The sequence below is a fragment of the Lingula anatina genome, chromosome 4 (genome assembly GCF_051362555.1).
Source record: "Lingula anatina isolate TDL-2025a chromosome 4, LinAna3.0, whole genome shotgun sequence".
In the NCBI taxonomy this organism is placed as follows: domain Eukaryota; kingdom Metazoa; phylum Brachiopoda; class Lingulata; order Lingulida; family Lingulidae; genus Lingula; species Lingula anatina.
The window spans coordinates 25,807,995-25,831,896 of record NC_141770.1 but is presented as its reverse complement, the minus strand read 5'-3'; the positions used below and the strand labels follow the sequence as shown (position 1 = coordinate 25,831,896).

Sequence of the window (23,902 nt, the reverse complement as noted above, 5' to 3'; positions counted from 1 at the left end):
TTATTATTATTATTATTATTATTATTATTATTATTATTATTATTATTATTATTTCCTTATTTTTGTTTTGTTATGAAGATAACATCTTCAAGTAATTTACTTTGCAATTAGCGTTCTCCTTTCTTGGGGGGGAAAGCGCTCTCAGAGTTTGCTCAAGAGTACATCGGGAGTATTGGTAGGCCTATTCCCACACATGTAAAAATTCTATTTAACTTTTTAGTTAAAGTCGCTTTTGATTGTTTTCCTCAAAATTCTACTTATTTCAATTTAAATTTATATTTCAATTTAAATTTTATTTCTCTTTTCAAGACAAGATTGCCCCATCCCACCCCCCTTTTTTTGGGCGTGCACCAAGTTACCCCGTCGATCAAAATATCGCATGCATTCCTCCATAAGACTAATAACTGACGTCAAAGGTTTTTATGTCTTTTTTATTGACTCATCCCATATTTACAACCTCTCTCAAGGCAACATTGTCTGACGATCGTCTGTTTGGGTCGCTGTCATTTCTTATTGGTCATCGGCCTATGCCAAAGTTTTCTAGAAATACACGCATCATTTGGGCCGTGAGTCAGGAAGGCCACTTCAAAGCATATAAAAGGGAGATGAAACTGAACTTGTACGGGTATATTAGCAGTAGAACGTTGAATGACTTATTGCACATACAAGTATTTGCATTGAATAGCATTTAGATTCAAAGAGCATTGAAAATATCAACAGGCTAGAGGAGCATCGGTCATCAAGCTCTGCCAGAAAAGGTACATCAGTTTTAGCATGTATGTTTTCTGATTTCATTTTACCTCTTGAAATGTTTTTGAAATTTGTTATGTACCAGATTTCTATAGCTTATATAACATTTCCTACCTTGAGCAAAGGTATTTATTTATTTATTTATTTATTTAGGGCAAGCAATAAAAAAGTCAAATTGACAGAATTAATGCTCAACTTTTCAGTGGAAAAATGTTGATCTTCACCCTAACGTTGCTGTATACGCTGGCCTACAATCTTCCTGGTGGAAGCGCACAACAAACGAAGTTAAATGAATTGTACCAGAAGAGATTCTTCGGAGAGGTAAGTTGACTTATCCACGGTAAGATCTTCCGCTATGAAGGCTCCTTATTTCTTAGGGAGACAGCTTGCCTGGAGAACAGACTCCATTTCTTTTTCAAGAGGGGAGGAAAGACGCACTGACGCCCCGAGGTCTTTCGTGAACTCATTGCTACAAAAGACCTCAAATAAATTTCACCATTTTTGTCTTCATCAAAGAAACAAAGAAAAGATTTCTGTAGTGCGTGCGGGTTGGGCGTACCACTAACTGCCCCCCCCCCTTCCCCCCGTATATTATATCCTCGGTCTGCCAGTGCCTATCCCAGGTTTAGTCGACGCTGTGCACACAGATATATACATGTACACGCATGTTTAATTTCTTTACGATACAAATGACTCACGTCCTTCTTGTTGGTTCAGTTGCATCACAGGGTGGAGATAAAATTCCGGTGAATACTTGGGGGTGGGGGGGGGGAGTGACAGGAATGGTAGTCCGCTAGGCAACGTAATCCGTTCCCCATTACTTTGTATAGGTGACATTCATCTCATATACTAATAACCTGTACTTGTCATATTAGACCCTGGACATCCTTTCCTAGGAATACCATTCCTGTCACAGGGGTTGTGAATAGTTTTTCCCTTTCTTTGGCTTGCGAAAAGGGTGTGGACTTCTGCATATTTATACTGTTGAGAATAATCACACCTTTATTTGAAAAACGCGCTAGAAACTGTAAAAATGTTTGCAGGGCCACACTGACTCAAAAAAGTGCGTCGTTTCTGACATTAACAAATCTAGGCCGCTAGAAGGATTCACTATCAGTTTAACAGCCTAAAATTATCATCAATGGTAATAAAAAATGCATTATGCCAGGCTGACTTGGGGCAATTAGAAAAAGACCAGTCACGTCACGTCTTTGAAAATACACTTTACCTCGATTGATAGATATTTAAAATCTGACTGACGGATCTACTTTTTTCGAAACGATGTTATTGTTTGTTTTAGAATTGTCTGTACAAAATAAGAAGCGAACATTGATTACTTATTTAACATCTAACGCACTATTTAAATCGGGGGTCGCTTGCTTGGATACTGCAACTACGCCTCTTGGCATATTTATCTTATAATTAATGCAGTTTGAATGTTGGAAAATTTGGCATATTGAAGCAATTAAAATGCCACTCAGTTGTGAACACCACTTTGTTTTCATACAAATAATCGCCTTCGTTTTGTTTTAGATCATCGCTATTTAATTGAATTTTTAATTGAATTTATTTATTATTAATTTTTGCCGGATGACGAAACATACCTTATATTTTCACCCTATATTGAATTCTAGGGCACTTATTACGGACAGTCATATAACCAGGCCAAGGAGACATGCCAACTGAGATCTATGTTGCCCGGAAAGCTCAGTGACTATGGGATAGACAGCACCGCGGCAATAAACATTGAGCAATTCACAGGGTCACTCACATGTGGAATTTGTCTAAGAGTCAGTATTTTTCCTCTCTTCGTTAGTCTTTTTTCCTGGTGTTTTAAAAGATTAGAATTTCTAGATACCCTTTTAAAGTGTTCAAACTGCAATTTAATGATGGAAATGTACCATTTGTTGCTCTTGCTCTCTCTCTCTTTCAAACACAGACGCGCTCAAACATATACATGCATATAGACACACGCACGCTCTCTCTCTCTCTCTCTTTCTCTCTCTCTAATGGCGGCAGTGTTTTTAAAGGTTACAGGTTCTGGGCAGGGACTAGGTTTAAATCCACTTACAGGCACTTACCTTGTGTACGTGACAGACCTTTGTCCGTCTTGCAAGCAAGGTGAGTGAAACATTGGACTCCCCTTCTTAATGCAGACAAGATCTAATCATGAATTGGATCTTTCATTTGGCCTACATGTAAAGTTTTGTAATTTTTTCTTAATGTTGTAAGATATTAGCAAGAAGCTATATACAGTTTCTTATCATTCTTAAAAAGTCGCAACCTACGCATCAGCGCGTCCTAAGGTGATATAAACGCACTGAACCGATTTTTTTTTTTTTTTTTTGGCATTATGGCTGGCTAGTGTAGGCCTGCATGTAGTGTTAAAAAGTCGTTGTAAGTTGTTTTTAGATTCGATTGAGCATTTATGTATTCCAATTGGGAGACGGCACTAGGAGATAAACTTAACTGCTGTCTGATACCATAAAGATGTAAGTAACAGTCAAAATACAATATCTTGTTATATATCTTTTAAGCCTATTTGTGTCTTAGGTGACGTCGATTTTGCCCTAGTTGGGGACGGCCGCTGGAACATTGATTTTACTGCTGTCCCGTGTCCTTTCAACGACAATGTGTCCTACAGGTTCCAGGACAGCAGCCCCTGGTACATTAAAATTCAAGTTGGCAACACCAGGTATGCGACACGTGCTTTCCGATATAATTGTATCTGTCGAGAGGAAGGCAGCCGTACGTAACACTCGGCATATATGGTTGAAATAAAAGGAGTTATAGACTGGCCTTGGACGAACGTTCTCTTCGTCCAAGGATTGGCAACTGATATAGCGACATGGGGGGGGGGGGGGGGGGGGGGGGGGGGAGAACTATCATTTTGCGCTTAAACATCCCTCTGTAAAATCCCTTGAACGGTTAATTTACATACATCTTGCTGCGAGCGGCAGTCTTAGATTCAGAAGATTGAACTCGCTCAACAGAGGTCACCAACTTGAGACCGTTGAGTGCCAAAGCAAATTCCAGCGTCAAGAGTGTGTTAATTGCTCGGATTAATTTGGCCTTAAAACCTCTATAAATGAGTTTGTCCTTAATGAACTATATATTGAGGTTTATAGCCAGTGGTTGCTGGAGGACATTTCGGTAAAATATGTACATGGGGTGAACGAGCTGCTTCTTGGAACTAAACCAAGCTATTGGTGCCAGAAGATGGCGTGACAAATTCGTTGATCGTTTGGATATATCCAAAACGTATTTAAACACATCTGAGCATGGAAGTATTCCATGATCTGAAGCACCCGAATACCTCGAGTTGAATTTATTCGAGAATTGTTTTAAAAAATACTTGACCTGTTTTGCAGGAAGCGAGTCGCGCTGGTCATTATGAACAACGGAAAATTAAAACTTTTAAGAATGTAAAACATTAAATGTATTCTTAACTTATGCATAAAGCATGCTTTGTCTTAAGTTTATACTTTCTACCTAGAGGTCGACTTCGGTACTTTTCATTTTTGTGTACAATGATAAAACTTACACAATAAACGAATAGATGAATATAACATGCTGGTTTTGTTTAATTTCAGACTTCCAGTCACTGGCATGGCACTATACAACGGAGCCTCTAAACAGTACGTCCCGATGATGAGAACAAATGACGGCTTCTGGATCATGAATCCAAGCATCCTCAGCCGTTACCAGCGTCCCATACAGTACCCTCTCCGCGTCCAGTTGACTAGCGTCCGTGGAGGGGTGCTACAAGACACCGTGACTGGTAGAGGTAAACTTTTTTAAGTTTACTTTTAGTCTTGCAATCACCGTAATTGTTGTTTTTTATTTGCAATTTGGGTGTCACAGAAAAAATAGATGTAGAAGCCGATTGTTGCAACTTTCTGTAAAGAAAAATTAAAAACCCAACATAACTAAGAAAATTATTTTACAATGTTTATTATTTACTTTAAATATATTTCTTTGCTATTCATATAAATAACCATATAAATAACCTAAACTATTTAATATTAAGTTTTTATTCTTTTTCTCTTCAGCTAAAGGTGTAGTATACACAGGTAGCGTCCAGTTCACTTCCCAATAGACACTTGGTTTGTTTTATGAAACCTTTGAATATTGAACACAGTATCAAGCAGAGAGGAAGAAGCCAGAGAGTATTTGAGTTGAGCAACAGTGCTCTAGAAATAAAACAGCATAATATCTTGGCACCAAATGAATACCTGTATAAACCTGAAAGCAATCTGATAAATGGTAAAATAATTCATGAATTTTCAACTTCTATATCATGAGTTTCAAAGAAGTTTGTTTTATACTTACACAATTTGGTCAAATTATTTATCAATGCCAAGTATTTGGAAGGATTTCAAGTTACTTTAAATACCAAAAATATACAATGTTATGATTGTCACATGAATATTATTTTAATGGTTATGTAAATAAAATATCAAAAATAATATCAATTGTAGAATTAAACTTTTAAATTGCCAATCTGAGTCCAATAAAAACACCATTTAATAGAGGGGTTTAAGTACTACAAGGGTAGACTACCCATCATCTGGGTCTTCCTAAAGACCGTTGGATCTTTCAAGTTTACGTTGTCAATTTGATGGGCATCTAATTTTTTCGGTCTAAAGACGGCAGAATCAACAAAGATTATTAGGAAGACTGTCAGATAATATCAGTGGATCTGCTCCTGTACTACATGATGTAACCAGAGACTAATTTGTCATTATCAACATGACGTCATTTTGACTTGACTGCTAAATGGACATGATATGATATACATATGGTCTAAAAAAATGTAGCTGATGTAAGTGAAAAGCATGAAAAGTACTGGGTTTTCCCGTACTGTAGATTTTGTATAGATATAAGCACCTATGGTAAAGTATCTGAAGGACTAGATACTGTATATTTAACAATAATGATAATAATTCTAAGATCAAAGCAGAGTCTACTGCAACAGAAATGATTGATATCTGCATATAATCTTCACCCTCCGAACAATGACTTTCAGAAAACAAAGTGTCAGCTAGTTAGATGTCTTTTGAAAACTTCCTATGTATCCTGTACATCTCTGATTGTTTCCTTGCCTCCTTGTCCCCTTTATCCATATGTCTACTTTTGGAAAATACAGTCCTCTGGGTTAAAAGTTATCTGAAAACTTCACATAAGCACTGATCCATACCCCCCTTTTATATCCTGTGTTCTGCCATGCGGGCATCATCCCTTCGTGCATGGACTGGAGTGCGGGGAGGGGGGCGTGATGGAGGTTCAAGGGTTTGTAGTCTGCGAGATTCTTCAGTTTTCTTTATTGGAATCCACTGTTCTCCCTTTATGGCAGCCTGTGATAGAATTGTATACTTTAATCATAGTATGTAGTAGTCCTCATTTCTTAACAAACTCTATGCACATATACTGTATATCTGTTTGTATTTATAATGCAGAAAGAAATGTATGTGTGTCTGTGTGCGCATGCATGCAGGAGAAAACAGTTTCGTGTATGCATATCAACCAAACTTTATACCATAAAACCATATAACATATACAATAAATCGTACACAGTAGTACACGGCACAAAAAATATTCAAAAATTTACTGAACATTGGAAAAAGAACAAAAGGCACTCACAACAAAGTATATGATACTGGTAACAAGAAGGCACATTCCACCTAAAACTGTGGGTAAGATGAAGTAACATGGTATACAGAACCTAAAATAAAGTGCATTTTCAAGAATAAATTAAAAAAAAAAACTTTTGGTCATTCAAGTGACAAAATGCTATTTGGCAAGAGATTGAGGATACATTGGTTTTCACAACTTCACACACATCTTACAGTTTGTTAACTGAAATTATAAAAAACAAAATATTTGCATTTATACTATTTAATTGATACACATATGTTTAGTGCACAGCCTTTTTAGCAGTTCAGTTCATTAATGAGATAATTTATGAGATAATCATCTAAATCTAAAGATTTACAATTATTGTATCACACAAATAATTTATCTGATAACCAAAAAATAATAATAATTAATAATTTTTTTAAAAAATCAGTGAAGTTACTCTGACAATATACTCACAGCAGATACAAGGCAAATCTAACATAATAGTTTCTAGATACTGGCCCCAAAGCAGCTACAGCTGGAGTAAGAATATGTTGAAACCTGGAAGGAAAATTTAAGAGGTATTAAAACTAAGGCAATAAGATGTGGAAGTTTATGTAACAATGCAGTGGTATATATTCTCAGTAGTTTCTGGTTCAGGCCTATAGCCAGCAATTTCAAAGGAGGGGAGGGGGGAGAGAAAAGGTTTTTCTCAAATTGAAGGACCTTTGTATCCCCTTAGATGACTTGAACTGAGTAATGCAATAGAAATAAGATCAAATTTTGGCTCAGGGTATTTTTTTTCAACTTCCCCGGCAACTTCCCTACTCTGTGAGCCTGTGGTTCATATATGTAACAGAACGGGTTATCACTGACAATGAAACCTTGTTGTTGGAATGCAATTAATGATATGATATCACTCTTCAAGTAAGTTAAACTTGATGATACATCTTATCTATTATTTAAGAAAGATTTGCTTACTTTCGTTCCATAGTGTTCCCTTTCCTTCTCTGACTACGTGGATACTCAAACACAATTATAAGCACTGCTATCACACTGAGAACAGTCAAGGAAATTAACAGAAGCTTTGCAACACACTCATGACCAACATGTTCTTGTATTATCATCTCAATATCATATAATATTTTGTGAAATTAAAAACATTCCATCAAAGGATACATTCCATAGACTGCTATCCCCCAGTTCTTGAAAATTCCTGAAACACCCACTATACCACCAAGTAAAAGGACTGCAAAAAAAAAAAAAAAAAAGGCAACACTTATATATCATGACCAAATGTATAAGTACCCAGTTAACAATAAATGGAAAATGTTAAAATATAAGATTTAGAACCAAATTTTGTCCAATCTCCCAAATATTTATGGGTAATGTACAAGACACCGTCACACGTGCCTAGTAGAACAGAAAAATGGAATGGGTCCCGCCCATCTGTGTCTCCGTAAACACCATCGTCAGCTGGCCCTAGCACAAATAAGCATACCTTAGCGGTAGCTATGTTCATTCTATTTACTATAATAACAGACTACTGTATATTACATTTTAGTACACAAGTCCCTTAATTTACCTTAGCGCTATGATAATCTGTGCTGTACGTCACCTTAAGTAAGATAATGGTTAATTTCATTAATCTCACCTCCGGCACTAGCCATCGCCTGCTCGTTGGCCCACATCGCCCACTCTATTTGGCCCATCTTGAAGCCAGATAAAGTGGTCGTCTTCCCTCGCCTGCCTTCTTCTACGGAAGCCTTGACGTCTCGATGTGAGATGCGGAAGGGAAATCCAAGCCTCGTTTTAAAATGTCGTAATGACGTCATGTGTGACATCTTTCAAGAATGGCAGTGCGAAGACTAAACACTTCGTTGTAAAAATCTGCGTCGGATTGACGGTGTTGTAAGTCAAAAATTGGGTGAGTTGAAAAGAATTATATGACAGTTTGTTAGTTATTGCTAAAAACCGAATGTAGATGTAGATTGTGTTATTATTAAGCCTTGCATTGGACCTGTTTGTTTTGGTTGATTCGCGCCCGAAATTCTGAACCCCACTCCAACATTGTTTATCAAATGCTGTGTATTTTCATTGTGATTTTGCATGTGGAGAATCACCCTCGCTATAGTATCATGGTATAATCGGTCAATATTAAGTATTCATTTTTTTCACCTGCGTAACACGGTTGCATTTGCAGGTGAGACGTTTGTTTAGAATTTTTAGATGTCAAAATATGCTGGGAGAGCCAAGCATAACAGATGAGTTGCAGACCTTGAAGAAAAGGCTGAAGTCATGGGAAGCAGAGTTTACCTCCAAAGAGGGATACAAACCAGGAAAGGTACTCACATGTGCTAAATGATTATTAAGACATTTGTTGCTAAATGACATATTAAAAGTAAATTGTTTCTACAGAGAGGTACAGTAACATGATTTTCAACCTGATAATTATATGAAGCTGCATGGTTTTGACCAACACACTCTTGTTCACATGGCTGATTCGTGGATGTAATCTCTCGAAGTTAGTATGTCATATCTGAATACACCTAGCCCATCCCCTAGATGTGATGTGTATGTTGCAAGCAGCATACCTTTATCTGTTTGCTATATGAAATGTTTATTGTTTCCAGGATGATATTGAGAATGGCCCAGTAGAAGTGAAAGGTAAGTTTGCTTTGTCATGTGATGGGAACTATTGCACAAAACAAAAAAATTTATCATGCTCCGAAACTGCTTCAGTATCTAAAGTTTTTTATAACATAATCATCAGCTGAAGTTAATACATAAAAAGTAACCAAAATAAAAAAGCATTAAATTGATTTTAAACATAAGGACAGGAAAATGTAAGAAGTTTACAGAAAAATTAAAAAAATAGTTGTTGCTGACTGCTGTGAATTATTTACAGATGCCTACCAGCAATATAAGAAATTAAAAAGACAGCAAGAGCAGACCAAATCAGTAAGTGTTGAGTGCATAGTTTGCATAAATCTGGAAATTAAAGTATTATATCTATTTAATTTTGCTAACTTGTCAAGCTTTAATTAATTGCATAGCATACTTTAAACTATTTTTTGCATCACTTTGCTCTTTTAGAAATTTAGTTATAAGATAATTGCTCAAGTGTTCTTGATTACCATTTTATCTAAGAGTGAATGAATGAAAGATATATACCAGAAAATCAGTTTCTTTACCTGCATCACATAATACTTGTTTTTATGAGTGTTGCTATCTCATTGGTACAAGTGATTTAAAAAAATCAGATAAATGTAATTATTTCACAACTTATTGATCTCTGCCTATGAATAAAAACTGCTAAAAGGGTTCAGTCACAATATGTTATAATACATTTCAGGTAGCAGCAAATGATGTTTGGGGTCCTAATTGTAACAAGACTAAACCTCTCAAGGACTCAGCAAAATCTTCAACCACCACAAAGTGTGAGGATTCGGTAATGGACAAAATAGGAATGAAACTGAAAGCTGCTGCACTAGTAAATATCATGTTTTTGTTTCTTTTATAGAGGTTTTACCATTAAGGAATGAAGGACATCACATTTTCTTTAGTTGGCTCATGTTTTGATTTATCAAAATTGGATAGCTTACTGTTTGATTATGCAAATTGAAATGTCCATTTTCTGTAGACTTAATAGTTTTTATGATTGTCACAGATAAAGAAATTTAAAATAGGCTCAGACAATGAAGCAAGGGATATGATATCTCGTACTAACCCACAGCTGGGGTAGCGCTAACACTCGCCAATTTAACCAAATGCTAAAACTGACTTAAATTGGCTAAAGAAAAAGGGCTTGATTTGACATGTTTTAGCAAAATTATAACCATTTTGGTAACAAATTGACAAAAATGTGGTGATTTGGCTAAGCAAAAAAAAAAAAAAAAAAAAAAAATGTTAGCGCTACCCCAGCACAGTTACTGTCCAAGACCACTACTGCATATTTGGAAAAATTTGCTTACCAATCAAAGAAAGTACAAACCAAATCATATGAATACAACCTCAGGGAAAGCAGGCAAATACAGATGCCTTAATCCAAAACATTTGAATCTGAAGGTAAGAAATTATTTTTTCTAATATTTCAGATTCAGACAAAGAAGCTTCCTGCAGTAAGGCAGGATACACAAAAACCAGTTAGAAATACAAGCAAAGTCTCTGTGTTCAAAGCAAATTCCCAAGACAGGTGTGACAGAGATCATGATATTGCACAGAAAAAGAATACATATGGCAATGAATCTCAGCCACCTCCCAATGAAAATATAAAAGACAATGCGCAGGGGGAGAAGTTATCCTGTGATTCTCCAAAATCTGGAATATTTTCAAAAGCTCTTCAGTTGTCAAAGTTTGGCCATAGTGTAGCGACACCAGGGGGAAAAAGAAACCATGATGAGGCGCCATCTTTTGTCAGACCCTCTCTGGTTCACAAGCGGGCATCGTTGCCCCCAGGGTGGCATGCCAACGCTGACAGTTTGGTGAAAGAGCCAGAAATATCGCCATCATCCTCAAGAAGTCCCAGTAGAGGTAATATAATTGGTTCTGAGAAAAGTTTTGAAGGTGAGGCAATGGACAGTGAACTGAATAAAAAGTCTTGGAGAAGGCTTGATCAAATGGGTATGCATGATGTTCCAAGCCAGGATCAACAGGGAAAAGAAAGTGTCACCATGAATACGCCCCCATTAGAAAAGGAGACTCATTTTGAAGAACGTTCCAGCACTTCAAAGGAAATGAAAGCACAGACCTCGGTTTCATTACAGAAAAAATTATCCACAGAGAGGACAAATGTGCCTTTCTCTGACTTCGGACACACTGCCAGGGGGGTTGCTTGGGAACCAATATGTGATAAAAGAAGAAACAAAGTATCATCTGAGGATAAAAAAAGTATCCCTGATAATTTGGATCAAAGTTCTGAAAATGGTTTGAACAGTGCTGTTATTGATAAGAATGAAGATAGTGGGAATAATGGTTGCTTACAGAACAATGCAGCTCCATCTGGGTCTAAGAGAAAGAGACAACCAAGTAAAGTTATGAATGATGATGTTGGTGCAAAATTTTCAAGAAGTGAGCAGTGGAGAGAAGAGAATGGGGTAATTGGTTCATCTTTATCAAACAATTGAAAAAAATGTTTTTAAGAGAATAATGTAGATACTTATACAAGTACATGTAATTCAGTTTTTTTTTTTTATCAAACTAAACAGTTTCTTCAAAAGTTTGATATTCAAATGCTGAAATTGGCAATAGCCAATGAGGGACAGTAATTAGGAATTTTTGGAAATGCCTCTTATCTTACATTTTACTCATTTCAGAATAGTGAAAATGACCAAGATCTTTCTGAAGAAGAGGAAATAAAACCAAAGAAGAGGAAAGTGACAAAAGCTAGGTAGTTTAGACTTGAATGGAATTTCTTTTTATTTATATATTGTAATGTAAGTGGTGTTTGACTTTCACTCAGTTGTAAGTAGACCACAGGTGATAAGAAGACAGTAATTCCATTCAACAAACATTGGTAAATAGTACTACTTTTTCTTTCACATTATGTAGTAATCTGTACAATCTCTTTTCATTGTTATTTTCAGATTTGATGTTTAAAGAGGGAAATTAAAAAGAACTATAAACAGATACATGAGTTAAGATAAATAATGATGTCTACTTTTCTTTTTACATCAAAAAGGACAATAGCCCCAAAGCCCATATCCTCAGAAAACTTTGTCAGGCTGAACATGAAGGTGAAGAAATTCTCCAAAAAATCCAAGCTGAACTTCAAGCAATACAAACGTCAACAGTGGAAGAAGAAAGTTGGCGAGCGAAGTAAAAGTTATGGAAATAAATGTTTCAAATGTGGTCAAGAGGGCCACTGGGCAAACAAATGCCCCAATAAAGGTGGGTGGCTTTAAAATACTGTGTTAAGCAATATTTGCTGTATTTTAATACAATTAAAATTGTTTCGGTGAAATATATAAAGCATAATAAATGGGTATAAAATGCATCATACGATTTCTACAGTGGTGTTAGATTATTATAGATGTTTACGTGGTTAATTTCCGTCTCATATTATGTTGGAAAATTATTTTAGGGAACAGTTTTGGTGCATCAAAAGAGGAGGCAGATGATGGATTTGATGCCAGTGATTTTCCCAGTCTGAGAGAGGCAGCTATGATGGCAAGGGGAATTAAACCTTCGGATAGAACACAGGACAGCAAAGAAGGCAAGTTATCTCGAATAAGTTAGGAAATGCTTAATGATTGTTTATTAGGCAAAAACAAGCTTATGGTAAAACACAGATAGAAAGAAATTGCATACCTTGTTGGTATAAGACTCATAACAAGAAATTTCTTTTCTTCACTGGAAATCAGACTGAATGCAGTGATGGCTTGTGAAAAGGAGATTACCTGATGGTATTACTTATTTTAATGTAATGAATAAGAAGGTGATTATTTTTGAAAAAGAAAAATCAAATATTCTCATTTTTAGAAACCTCAACAAAAGAAAGAGGCACTGGAAAAGCTCCAAACAAAGCTCCAGACAGAACACAATATGGAGGCACCGTCCAAGAAGAGCCTCCCTCTGTGCCAGACATAAGTGCTGTTGAACTTGAAGATGAGATGGTGGTAAGAGTAACCAGAGAGTCGCTGCCACCCAGGCCCTCCATGGAGCCTTACTACCAGCCTTACAGTGACAGTACCCCACATGGTGAGATTATCTACATCTCTCTTAACCATTGTGATAATACCCATACTCATTTCATTCTCTGCTTCTTTTTTTTTCAGTTTGGGAATCAAATTTTTTGTATTTTGTAGCTGTGAGTTGTCTTGATAATAGCTTTATAGTGATCTGTTGATTTTTTGTGAAGTTTTCTATATGGATAACCTAGAACTATGTGATAATAGTTTTATTTTGTGCATACACTCGCACATACACTTGCCTTGAAGAAAAAAATGTGTACTCTGTCTCTATTTGTCAGTTATTCTTTTTAATGAGTTGTCTACAAGTATTTTAAATCTTTTTGTCGTAGCTGTGACCAAGGATGTATACAAAGCCTTGAACAAATTTGGCTACACAGCTTTTAGACCCGGTCAGGAAGAAGCCATTACCAGGATTCTCTCAGGTATGTCAAATAAAAAAGAATAATTATAATGCAGTACGCATTTTTTGTTTGAAGAATTATATAAATTGTAGTTACTTCTTTATAAATTTTTGTTTCTCTTGGTAAAGCATATTGAAATATGCTTCTTTTGTGTGTTTGATACTCCTGTCAGCTCTTATACATAGTTTATATTGGCATGTGAGCAATTGATGCCATGATTTTGTAGAAATTTAATGTTACTTTATGAGTACAGAATATCTTGGTTTATATTAATTCCAGGTCTGTCTACTCTGGTAGTACTCTCTACAGGTGCTGGCAAGTCCCTGTGTTATCAGCTGCCAGCCTATATGTATGCTCAGAAGACTAAAAGTATTGCCCTGGTCATATCTCCACTGGTGTCACTGATGGAAGACCAGGTCTGGCACAGTGCAATCTGGTTCAGCCTGGAAATGAAATGATATAATATAATCAAATATGTTGTATTTAGTAATTATGGTGTTCCATGAAATGAGTTAACTTTGAATATAAAAATATTAAGAATTTCTAAAATTCACAATCCCTTTGAATATAAGAACTCTCACAAAATTCATGAATTTTATCTTAATTTTATAATCAATCTCACATAAAACCTTCCTATGATAACTTTCAGGTCACTGGTCTCCCTCCTGGCATTCACGGTGCTTGCCTCCACACGAACATGACCAAAGTCCAGCGAGAACGAGTCATCGAGAGTGTCACAGAGGGCAAAGTTCACTTCCTGTTGGTGTCTCCCGAGGCCATTGTGGGAGGTGGGGGGACCTCAGGGTGTTTCCCAACTCCTGCTAGCCTCCCTCCTATAGCATTTGCCTGTATTGACGAGGTGCACTGTGTGTCAGAGTGGTCACACCATTTCAGGCCGTCTTATCTCAGGCTGTGTAAGGTAACATGAAATATATTCAGAGCTTTGAGATTTATTTACAAAAATTGTGTAGCAAAATATTTGTTAAATAGGTCCATGCTAGCATATCAATTTTTCATTAATACCTGCTTTAAAAAAAATTATATATATCTACTTTGGTTGAAGAACATGTATCTAAACTTTATAAGATATTAAATATTTTGTGCCATGCTTTAATTTTGAATTTATTTTAAAAAATGATATATTTGGTCAAGACAAATTATATGCTGAAATGACTTCAGCAGACGGGCTGCCATCTGTTCATCATTTAACCATGGTTCGAGCAGAAAACCATAAGCTGCGGCATACTCATGCATCATGACCTGCATGAATGCAGAATAAAGAATGTTGCAGCACCTATTGTTTCTGCTAATACTATGGTTTAAAACAGGCAAAGCACTCGTTGTTAAGTTTTAAGCAAAGTTAAGTAAATAACTCTTTCCAATCATCTGCTTTATTTTGGGTAAAGCCCCTTGACACAAACTTTATCTGTTACATACCAAGTCTGGGTAAAAGTGTTCCAGATTATGCTGAAATGCCTAAATGAGGAAACCCTCCCCCTCCATTCTTTAGGTTTTGAAGGAGAGACTGGGAGTGCACTGTTTCCTGGGGCTGACAGCTACTGCTACCCTGTCTACAGCGAGTAGTGTTGCCCAGCACCTGGGGATAACTGATTACAAACAGGCTACCATCAGAGGGGCACCTGTACCACCCAACCTGACCCTGTCTGTGTCCAGGGATGAGGATAAGGAACAGGTGATATTGGATGGGAAAATAGATGGTTTCGTTGGATTTGTACCTAGTTTCCTTGGATCTGTAAATAGTTATATTCAAGAATGTTCGAAATCGGGTGTCATCATGGACTGGCTCAAAAATGAAGTTGTTGCTTCTGACTAAACCAATGAACAAAATTGTATTGGCTTGGCATCAATTTTTATGGTGTTTGGCATGGTGCCAGTGTTGATGTTGCAGACCGAGAATGTTTGGGCATTACTAAAACCTGCAATTCACAAACTTACACACTTTGCTGGAGAATATGATTGTGAACATAACAATCTAATTGAAGGAAAGACAGTTAACTAAAGGTTTTTTTTACTGAAAGCATAATAAGAATTTAGACAGACTTGTCAAGGTCCTTAATTTTTCTTTTCATTATATGTCAGGAATTGTTTTACAATACCAATTAGTTCTTGTGTCTTCCTTTTTACCAGGCCCTGATAGACCTTTTACAAGGGGAGAGGTTTGCCAGCTTGGACTCCATCATCATCTACTGCAGCAGACGACAGCAGACAGAGCGGCTAGCCACCTTGATAAGAACCTGCCTCAAGGACAAGCCTCCTCTGGAAAATGAAGAAAGTAAAGCTGTTGGGGAAGATAAGAAAAAGAAAGGAAAAGGTGGTGTGTATATTATGGTCCTTTTTGTTGTTCTTTAAGTCATCCATAAAAACAAACAAACAAGATTATATTCTTTGAGAATGAATATTTATAATGAGTTGCTTAAAACTGCCAATTTTGCATTTGAGATAATTGTAAAATTCTTACAGGTTTAACAATCTGATTTGAAATATTACTAACTACAGATAACTGTACTATTCTTATTGAATTTTCTACTTTTTTAGTATTTTCATTTTAATTACAATGGATGTTATTCTCAGTATTTTCATTTTAAATAAAATGGATGTGAAACTTTCAGGTAAAGCCAAGGCCACCAAACCCAAATCAGCAGGAGATGCGGAGAGCTATCATGCTGGCATGACAGCAGCTCAGCGAAAGCGTGTGCAGAATGCATTCATGTCTGGCAGACTGCGTATTGTCGTTGCAACGGTGGCGTTTGGCATGGGATTGGACAAGGCTGATGTGCGTGCTGTCATACATTTTACCATGCCTAAAAGTTTCGAAAGTTACGTACAGGAGATAGGGCGTGCAGGGAGAGATGGGAAACCGTCACACTGTCATTTGTTCCTGGATGCAGAGGTGGGGGTTATTAAGTTGACACGTGGGAATTGTACCCAGAAGGCTTATTTTACATGTTACAAGTCCAGTTACACATGCCATATAGCATCATCCTTACCTAATAGTGATCCACTACCTTTGTCATGTGACCTCATTGTATTACAGGGGTCACATTTTTATAGGATTGAATTGTTTTCCAGCAAATACCCAAATGGCAAGGCCTTAAACAGTTACTATTGATTTGGTTTCTCAGCAGGTTAATTGTGTCTTCAGATTCATAAAGAACTGTTATGTTAGCACAGTTATTAACATTTCAAAAAATACTTCAGCAGTCTAAAAATACATTGTTAACTGCATTGATTGTTTCAAGTTGAAAATAATTATCTAGACCTGTGTGCCATTTAAGCCTAAATTAGCAAATTAATATCAAAGTCTAAAAACATGAAAATATACCCATTACTGAAGCTCCTTAATTCACATACATGCAGACTATTATAAAGATAGAAAATGTAGTTCTGCATTCCCTTTAGAAAATAATTATATTTTTATGATTCTATTGTCAGGGAGGTGATATGTGTGAACTGAAGAGACATACCTATGCTAACACAGTTGATAGATACACCATCAAGAAACTGCTGAAGAAGGTGTTTACACCTTGCATGTGTAGAGCAGTACAGGAGAGGAGACTGCAGGCACTCAAGGTTGGTGTACTCTATAGCATGCATATCTTACAATTATTTACTTGATATGGATACAGATAAGGCATTAATTAACTCAACAGCTAGTCAAAGGTATCATGCATAGTAAAACATTATATTATGGGTAAAATAAGTTAGTGTGGATTCAGTTGAAATGTAAGTCATGTAGAAAGGGTGTTGTTGGTTTTCCCAGGAGTGTGCCTTTGAAGATGATGGTATTGACTATAGTCAGCTTGATGACACTGGAGCTGCCACCCCTGGGACACACCAGCCTCTGGCTGAGAAGGTAAACAACCTTTTTAAAAACACTTTTGAGAGTTAAATAAACAAATAGAAAAGGTGCTCTTTTATGTCTAACAATTTATGGCACAGCATAATGTATATTCTTTCCCTCCCTCTCTTTCATGAAGAGATTTTTCTGGGAAAGTGTACCAAACATGATTTAAGGAATAAATGAATTAATGAAGGAAATTGGTGGGAAAAAATCAGTCAGCAAAATGTATTATGGATGGATTTATTGATAAATTTTACATCTGTTTTAGCCAACAGAAGAGACAACCACACCAAAGAAAAGCCCTGCCCCTCCTAATAACGCTGACGGGGAACTGGTGCTTTTCTCTCCCCCCAAACCCAGCAGACTTTGCCCTGGGCATGAGAGGGGGATTGCTATAGAGAAAACTGTCATGGATCTGGACATGAAAGAAGAAGGTAGGAGGTGGTAGGAACTTAGATTTGGAAAGTGATTGAATTCTGTAATCTTTACAACACACACCACATTACTGATTGAAGTGAGTATGAAATTACATTGATATACATATATTCAGATAGAAATTAAATAAAGAAAACTATGGCTCTGTAAGGGAACCCCACGATGCATCCAAATATAAATATAATTGTGACATGTTTATAAAAGTGTGACGAAATTGCCTGCACAGTGACCCTCTTACACCCAATAACTACTCATACATACAACATAATGTCCTAGCAAGCAAGTAATCAAAATGAAGAGGCACATTGTATTAGTAAGAATGATCATCAGTATAAATCATGTTAGCAGGAGCAGTTGTCCCTCTTTGCAGATAACTTGCACATATAAGTTATTTGTATCAGTAAATGACTGATAACTCCTAATATATCAGGATAAAAATAGGTCAGCATTGCAATATGTATACTGTCAAATTATTGTGCATAGTGAAAAGTCTCATTAAAGTTACTCAGCAGGTTTTTCCAAACTGTCAGTGTTACTTTAATGTTTAGTATTGCAGTATGTAAAATGTGAACTGAGTAGTTATTGTAAGTACTGAAATGTCTTAACTTTACCAAACCTCTCTGCCACCACCAGTTGGCCGGCAGGGTTAATGGCTAATGCTGCAGGATACCTCAACCCATCACCCTTAGTGGCAATGTATCTGATAAACTGTCCTTGTGGACTCAGTGTTACTATCCTGCTGTTTTCACTGTCAGCAATGAAGATGTGACCATAGCTATCTGTGCACATTCCACATGGAAACCACAGCTGACCATCACCACTGCCTTCTGTGCCATACTGGTACAACAAATCACCAGTAGGTGACAGCACATGTACACAGTGTTTCTTGCCCCTGTCTGATATCACAATGTTACCATTCACATTGTTCACTGTGATGTACCCTGGGAATTCACACATACTGAGTGGAATGGTGTTCAGGAGCTGTCCACTGTCTGCATGGAATACGAAGATGGATTCCTTTATTTGGTCACAAACCATCACATTTGTCACATGACCTTGTTTGTTCAGTGAGATACCACGTGGCCACTCAAGTTGACCTTGGCCCATGTTTGTCAGGTGCTGACCCCTGGTGGAGTACACTTTGACACATTTGTCACCCTCTGATGTTATATACAGGTGACCAGTCTGTGACAGAGCCACATCAAATGGTTGGTTTAGTTTTATGTCAAACTTTAATTGTCCTTCAACCATGAATACCTTTGTTCTGTCTTTATGTACAATAAACACATGCAATTCATCTATGGCCAAACCTCTTATGAACATGACCTTTTTATCAAATGTCAGTTTAGAACTGAAGGAATGCACACACTCTGCCTTCTCTAAGAAAACAGGAGGATGCGGTGTTGATCTTTCAATTGGTAGATCTGCCCCCAATCCAGTTGGTGTAGAAGGTTGTAACTGTACTGTCACCTGTCCTAACATGGCTTCCAGTCCAGCAGTAGATATCTCACCAGGACTGTAGGATATTTGTGCTGGTGTGTCTGGAGTTGGGACTGGTGGCTTCTCCATCGCTGTTAGTCTCTCTGCCAGAGCTGTTGTGTGAATCATAATCTCAGAGTCAGAACCATTTGTGATAAGTTCCTGGGCAAAATTGCACACAGTCTGGAAGGAAGCATGGTGAAGTTCAAGGTTGTCCATGTTTGCCTTACTCTGCTTTTTTCTGATATCACAAGCAGAATTTACTTCTGATATCAGTTCTTGCTCCCTCTGATCAACCAATTTTCGGATACATTGAGTTTGTTCTTTGATTTTGTTGATGGAGGCTGCCATGATTTGCGATTCTTCTAATTCACCGACTATTTCCTTAGCAACTGCTTCTTTAAATGTGCTCAGTTTTGGCATAATTTTTACGAGGACAGTTTTAATCTTTTTTCGAGTGATATATGCAGCTTCTTCAACTGGCACAATGCCATGTCTGTAGTGCTCTGTTAATGCGCAGTCACTGCACACAATGGTATCATCATCTTCACAGTAGTATTTCAGTTCATTTGTAGGATGCTTCTCACATTTGATCACCGTTTTTGAAATGCCATGTGTTACACAATGCACATCTATTTCTTTAATTGGGGATCCGACTTCATGCTTCTGTTGCTGACTAAGAAGTTCTTTTGCCTTGTGAATACTCAAATCATTCTCCAGTTTTACAAGTCCTTCTCTTGGAAATGGTATCTCTTGTCTACAAATGGGACACAAAAATGACCTGTATCGAGTCATAGTTAGCTTGGCATGGCGATATATACAACCATAGCAAAATGTATGGTAGCAAGGCAGCACACGGGGGTCCTCATACTCTTCCAGACAGATGCTACACGTCAAGAGATCGTCCGTGAAAGCTGCTGCCAGTGCCTCAGCCATATTGTCACTTCAGAGCACAAGGCAAGCATTGAGTGAATAGTTCAACAGTAAAATGTAAGATATCTATCTCTGGGTTTCTTTATAGTGTGGTAGAGGACAATCAGGTGATAGGGACCTCATCTGAATACAATAACACTGTACCATGTCAGTAGTGATAACATGCACTATATCTGATATGGTGGTTAACACAAGTGGCCATGGAGCTCCTGCTGACTGGTCATGTACTGAGACAAAAACATGACACAAAATAAGTCTCTTAATTCTGATAATATGCTTTTACAACACTTTACTCTGTCATATTAAAATTTGCATTTCTTGTATGAATAGTATTATATTGAATACCTCATGAAATTAAACTTTTCTAGAATCCTTCAGTTACTAATTTTCTTTTTTTGGAACATCAGCAAAAAAGAAACAGACTTTAACTATGAGTTATATCCCCCCCTTCCTTCCTACACTGATTAGGGGGATTTTAGTAGCTTTTAGAAAATTAATTTAAGTTCAGTTTATCATTAACTTTAAACCCTTATTAAAGTTTAATGAAAATCAGTATTGACCAAGTAAGCTTGTTCTTTTCTTAGACTGCATTGTGATATTTAATTTACCAGCATGGTTTCTGACCCTTCTTGACATAGATAAAACTTGTCCATAGATTATTATTCCATCATGGAGGATAAGAGTTATTGACTTTTTATCTGCTGTTCATGATTATGATGTTATATGTTGTTGATGATGCTGTTAGGAAGTGCACATGACTTGGGTTGTTCAGTGTAGTTGAAAGAGGGGTTAATAGTGATAGGAAGTGTAGCTCATAATGAGGGATGGTTATACACTGTATTAATTAATCAATAAATCCAAACAAAATTATTTTGTTAATAATATGAATCAGAAGTTTTGGCATTAAGCCTCTTAGATGACAAGGGCCTGTATCCCCATCTCTTGGAATTGGCTTGGAATTAGCTCACACATAAACCCAACTTGAACCACCTGGATTTTGGTCTCTGTCAGTGCATTTTCCCAGGTGTGAGGCTTATTATAACATGCCCTTGTCAAATATTTTTTATATTATATGCTGAATATCTCCCAAACCAAAGGAATTATGGGAAAAGTTAGTCTTGCTGAGATTTTGAAAGTGACATTGGATATGATCTTAGACCCTTATTTCAAGGGCAAATGGGTCAAAATTTTGTAAAATTTAATGTAACAATGTGGGTATTATTTCAGGCATCTCCACTCTATTGTGTTACCTGGAACTCCACCCTAAGAAGTGGATAGAGAGCCTGCAGCCAGTGTATGCCACCTGTTCACTGCAGTGCTATGGAGGGGTCAGGCAGCTACAGGCCTTGGCCAAGAAGGTGAAGATTAGACTAAAAAATTTTAAATAAATAAAATCTTTATGAAGGATTTCTAAATCTTTTTCTTTAAAGAGTAAAATACTGTTTTAATTTGTTTATAAGGCCTACAATTTATCTGGCAGAAAGTATGATTTGGACAAAGCAACTCCACAAATAGAAAAGCATTCCAATAAATGATAAATTATAATTAATACAGTTAATATGCATATCTCTCCCAGTGTCCCCCAGTGGCAGTAGCTATAGCCAAGTCTAAGCAGAGAGGTGACCAGCTGACCAACAGTCTAGACTTCAATGTGGTGGAGCTCAGTGACTGTATGGGGTGGGACTCTGGTCCAGTGAAGAGAGAACTGAAACAATTAATGTGGAGCATGGACACAGCAGGTAATCACCTCTGCCTAGGACGAGAGGGGGGGTGTCACATTTTCTTTGGTTTTCTTTGGGTTGGTTTCTTTGTGGACGAGATATCTCAAATAACTGTATGGGCTGGGACTCTGGGTCAGTGAAGAGAGGACTGAAACAGTTAATGTGGAGCATGAACACACCTGATCAAACTGGTCAAAGTTCAGGACAAGTTGTGAGAACATAACCTGCGTCTGTGCTATCAACCCCTGTCCTGTTTTGCTGGTATTGAAAACTCAGAGACATTTATTTCAGGAAAAAACACTTTAGCTTGGTGGAAGCCTGCACTTTTTGAGTCCTCTCTGGAAGTTACTTCATTTGTAAAATTGCAGGAGGGATCTCTCTCTCTCAACTTGTGCTCCATGAGAAGCAAAGAAAATGGGGTAGGGATTGTGAAATCATATGAATTTTGCTTGTCACCAAAGTTCTGGCCCTGTTCTGTTGTTGTCACAAGGTTTTCATTATTCATTCTAGGCACTGGTATTCCTCATAAAACAGGAGTCATGGTGGAATTCTCGGACTTGGCATTTCACCTCCGTTCCCCTGGCGATTTGACCGACGCAGAGCTGGACGAGGTCCTGGACTTCCTGAATGACCGAGTCCAGATGCAGGAGAAAGCTGAACTGTACCAGCTGCAGAAATTGCATGATGCTTTACAGAGGTATGGTCTACAGTCAGTGTGTGTAACACAGCAAGATACAAATTTAGTAATTAGTGAAGTATTTTTGCTATATGATAATATCCATAAAGAAAAAAACATTGGGAGACAAATATTGACATAAGCCCTTTTAGATATCAGTGAAAACAACTCAGGGTAGTAGTTTTCAGTTTTACATTTATCTTACAGCGTCTCCTTCAAAAACTACTACCACTGTTCAGATGATGTTGACATGAAAAGAAGTGACAAGCTCAGAGCCATGTTAACTGATTACTTTGAAATGAAGCCAGAGCATTCTAGTAACATGGGAAGAATTAGTAAATTATCTTTCAGCAGAGAATTGGAGTGTTCTACCTCAGGACCGAATGAGGAGGTAAGAAATCTATTATATTGTATTAAAAATTGTTGGCTTGTATTTGAGTTTTATTAAGTTCACACCCCTTTCAGTACACTGTAAAATATTGCAGACTACTATATTATTATGCATAGTTTTTTTAATATGGCAAAGTGCATTGGATATGTTGGTGAAATTTGAAACTTGTAACTGTGTGCACCTTGCAGGTAATTTAATAAAATAAAAGGTATGTGGCTAGCCTAGTAAGTTAGTTAGGGGGGTCACTATCAAGAAAGCTTTACAAAAGTCTGTCTCCTTGCTATTAACTATATTAAAATTTGATGTTTAGTAAAGAAGTATTTCGGTGGTATTTCGGTTTAAGCACAGGACTTATAGATATTAACCATAATACATTTTCAATTTCAGGACTCTTGTGAAAATGAGGGTTATGTTCGTGGTGATATTCGTGGCTTCATCTCCCTGTATGGCCAGGAGCACGTTCTGTCAGGAAGAACAATAGCGCGTATCTTTCATGGCATAGACAGTCCATGTTTCCCAGTCAAAACATGGGGCCGGGTCAGGAAATACTGGAGGGCGCACCTGGACGTGAATTTTAACTATTTGATCAAGATGGCTACACAGGAACTTGTCAGGATGCGATAATTTGGAAGTTTTTTTTTTTTTTTTTCAATAAAAGTACTTCCAAAAATTTTTGATCAAATATTCAGGGAAGATAGAGATTAATTTCTTTTTCAGAATTTAATAATGACATAAATCAGCAGTTATGTTACTTCTCTGAAGGATTTTTACATGTAAATGATTATTTTTCAGATTGCTTTGGATAAAGTGCTTGAAAACCTATTACCAATATTTTGTATACATGGAATATATTTATTTTTATAACATATTTGTGTTTAATGAAAAATTCTCAAATAAAAATTGTCTTTTAAGTACTCTTCCTCTTTGACTGTGTTGAAAAAAA

General features: G+C 36.9%; 4 protein-coding genes across 6 annotated transcripts; 2 read left to right on the top strand and 2 right to left on the bottom strand.

Annotated features, from left to right (window-relative positions):
• Positions 1 to 461: 461 nt before the first annotated feature.
• Positions 462 to 6,107, top strand: LOC106157840 (uncharacterized). 3 transcript variants are annotated; one of them, XM_087011712.1, is made up of 7 exons: positions 462 to 619; positions 954 to 1,071; positions 2,385 to 2,540; positions 2,781 to 2,871; positions 3,304 to 3,445; positions 4,344 to 4,537; positions 4,803 to 6,107. In XM_087011712.1, the coding sequence occupies exons 1-7, from the start codon at positions 528 to 530 to the stop codon at positions 4,847 to 4,849; spliced, it is 840 nt and encodes a 279-aa protein (XP_086867838.1). In that variant the 5' UTR covers positions 462 to 527; the 3' UTR covers positions 4,850 to 6,107. The 3 variants fall into 3 exon arrangements, with proteins under 3 accessions (XP_086867838.1, XP_086867840.1, XP_013389061.2); XM_087011714.1 differs by having other exon boundaries at positions 472 to 758; positions 904 to 1,071; XM_013533607.3 differs by having other exon boundaries at positions 474 to 758.
• On the bottom strand, positions 4,767 to 8,177 carry LOC106157842 (cytochrome b-245 light chain). Its single transcript, XM_013533610.3, has 6 exons — positions 8,024 to 8,177; positions 7,549 to 7,618; positions 7,351 to 7,425; positions 6,847 to 6,930; positions 6,394 to 6,475; positions 4,767 to 6,107 (listed from the first exon to the last, which is right to left on the bottom strand). Exons 1-6 carry the CDS (start codon positions 8,079 to 8,081, stop codon positions 5,958 to 5,960), a joined length of 519 nt encoding a protein of 172 aa, XP_013389064.2. The 5' UTR covers positions 8,082 to 8,177; the 3' UTR covers positions 4,767 to 5,957.
• LOC106157815 (ATP-dependent DNA helicase Q4) lies at positions 8,166 to 23,873 on the top strand. The gene is made up of 24 exons (XM_087011495.1): positions 8,166 to 8,296; positions 8,573 to 8,713; positions 9,003 to 9,036; positions 9,278 to 9,330; positions 9,725 to 9,862; positions 10,467 to 11,465; positions 11,685 to 11,758; positions 12,050 to 12,258; positions 12,452 to 12,583; positions 12,850 to 13,068; positions 13,391 to 13,483; positions 13,742 to 13,878; positions 14,112 to 14,381; positions 14,973 to 15,155; positions 15,611 to 15,797; positions 16,093 to 16,373; positions 16,916 to 17,053; positions 17,244 to 17,336; positions 17,593 to 17,758; positions 21,399 to 21,529; positions 21,748 to 21,910; positions 22,403 to 22,589; positions 22,776 to 22,959; positions 23,347 to 23,873. The coding sequence occupies exons 2-24, from the start codon at positions 8,609 to 8,611 to the stop codon at positions 23,581 to 23,583; spliced, it is 4,413 nt and encodes a 1,470-aa protein (XP_086867621.1). The 5' UTR covers positions 8,166 to 8,296; positions 8,573 to 8,608; the 3' UTR covers positions 23,584 to 23,873.
• Positions 17,755 to 20,397, bottom strand: LOC147762670 (E3 ubiquitin-protein ligase TRIM56-like). The gene has a single exon (XM_087011710.1). It carries the CDS (start codon positions 20,172 to 20,174, stop codon positions 18,339 to 18,341), a length of 1,836 nt encoding a protein of 611 aa, XP_086867836.1. The 5' UTR covers positions 20,175 to 20,397; the 3' UTR covers positions 17,755 to 18,338.
• Positions 23,874 to 23,902: the final 29 nt, after the last annotated feature.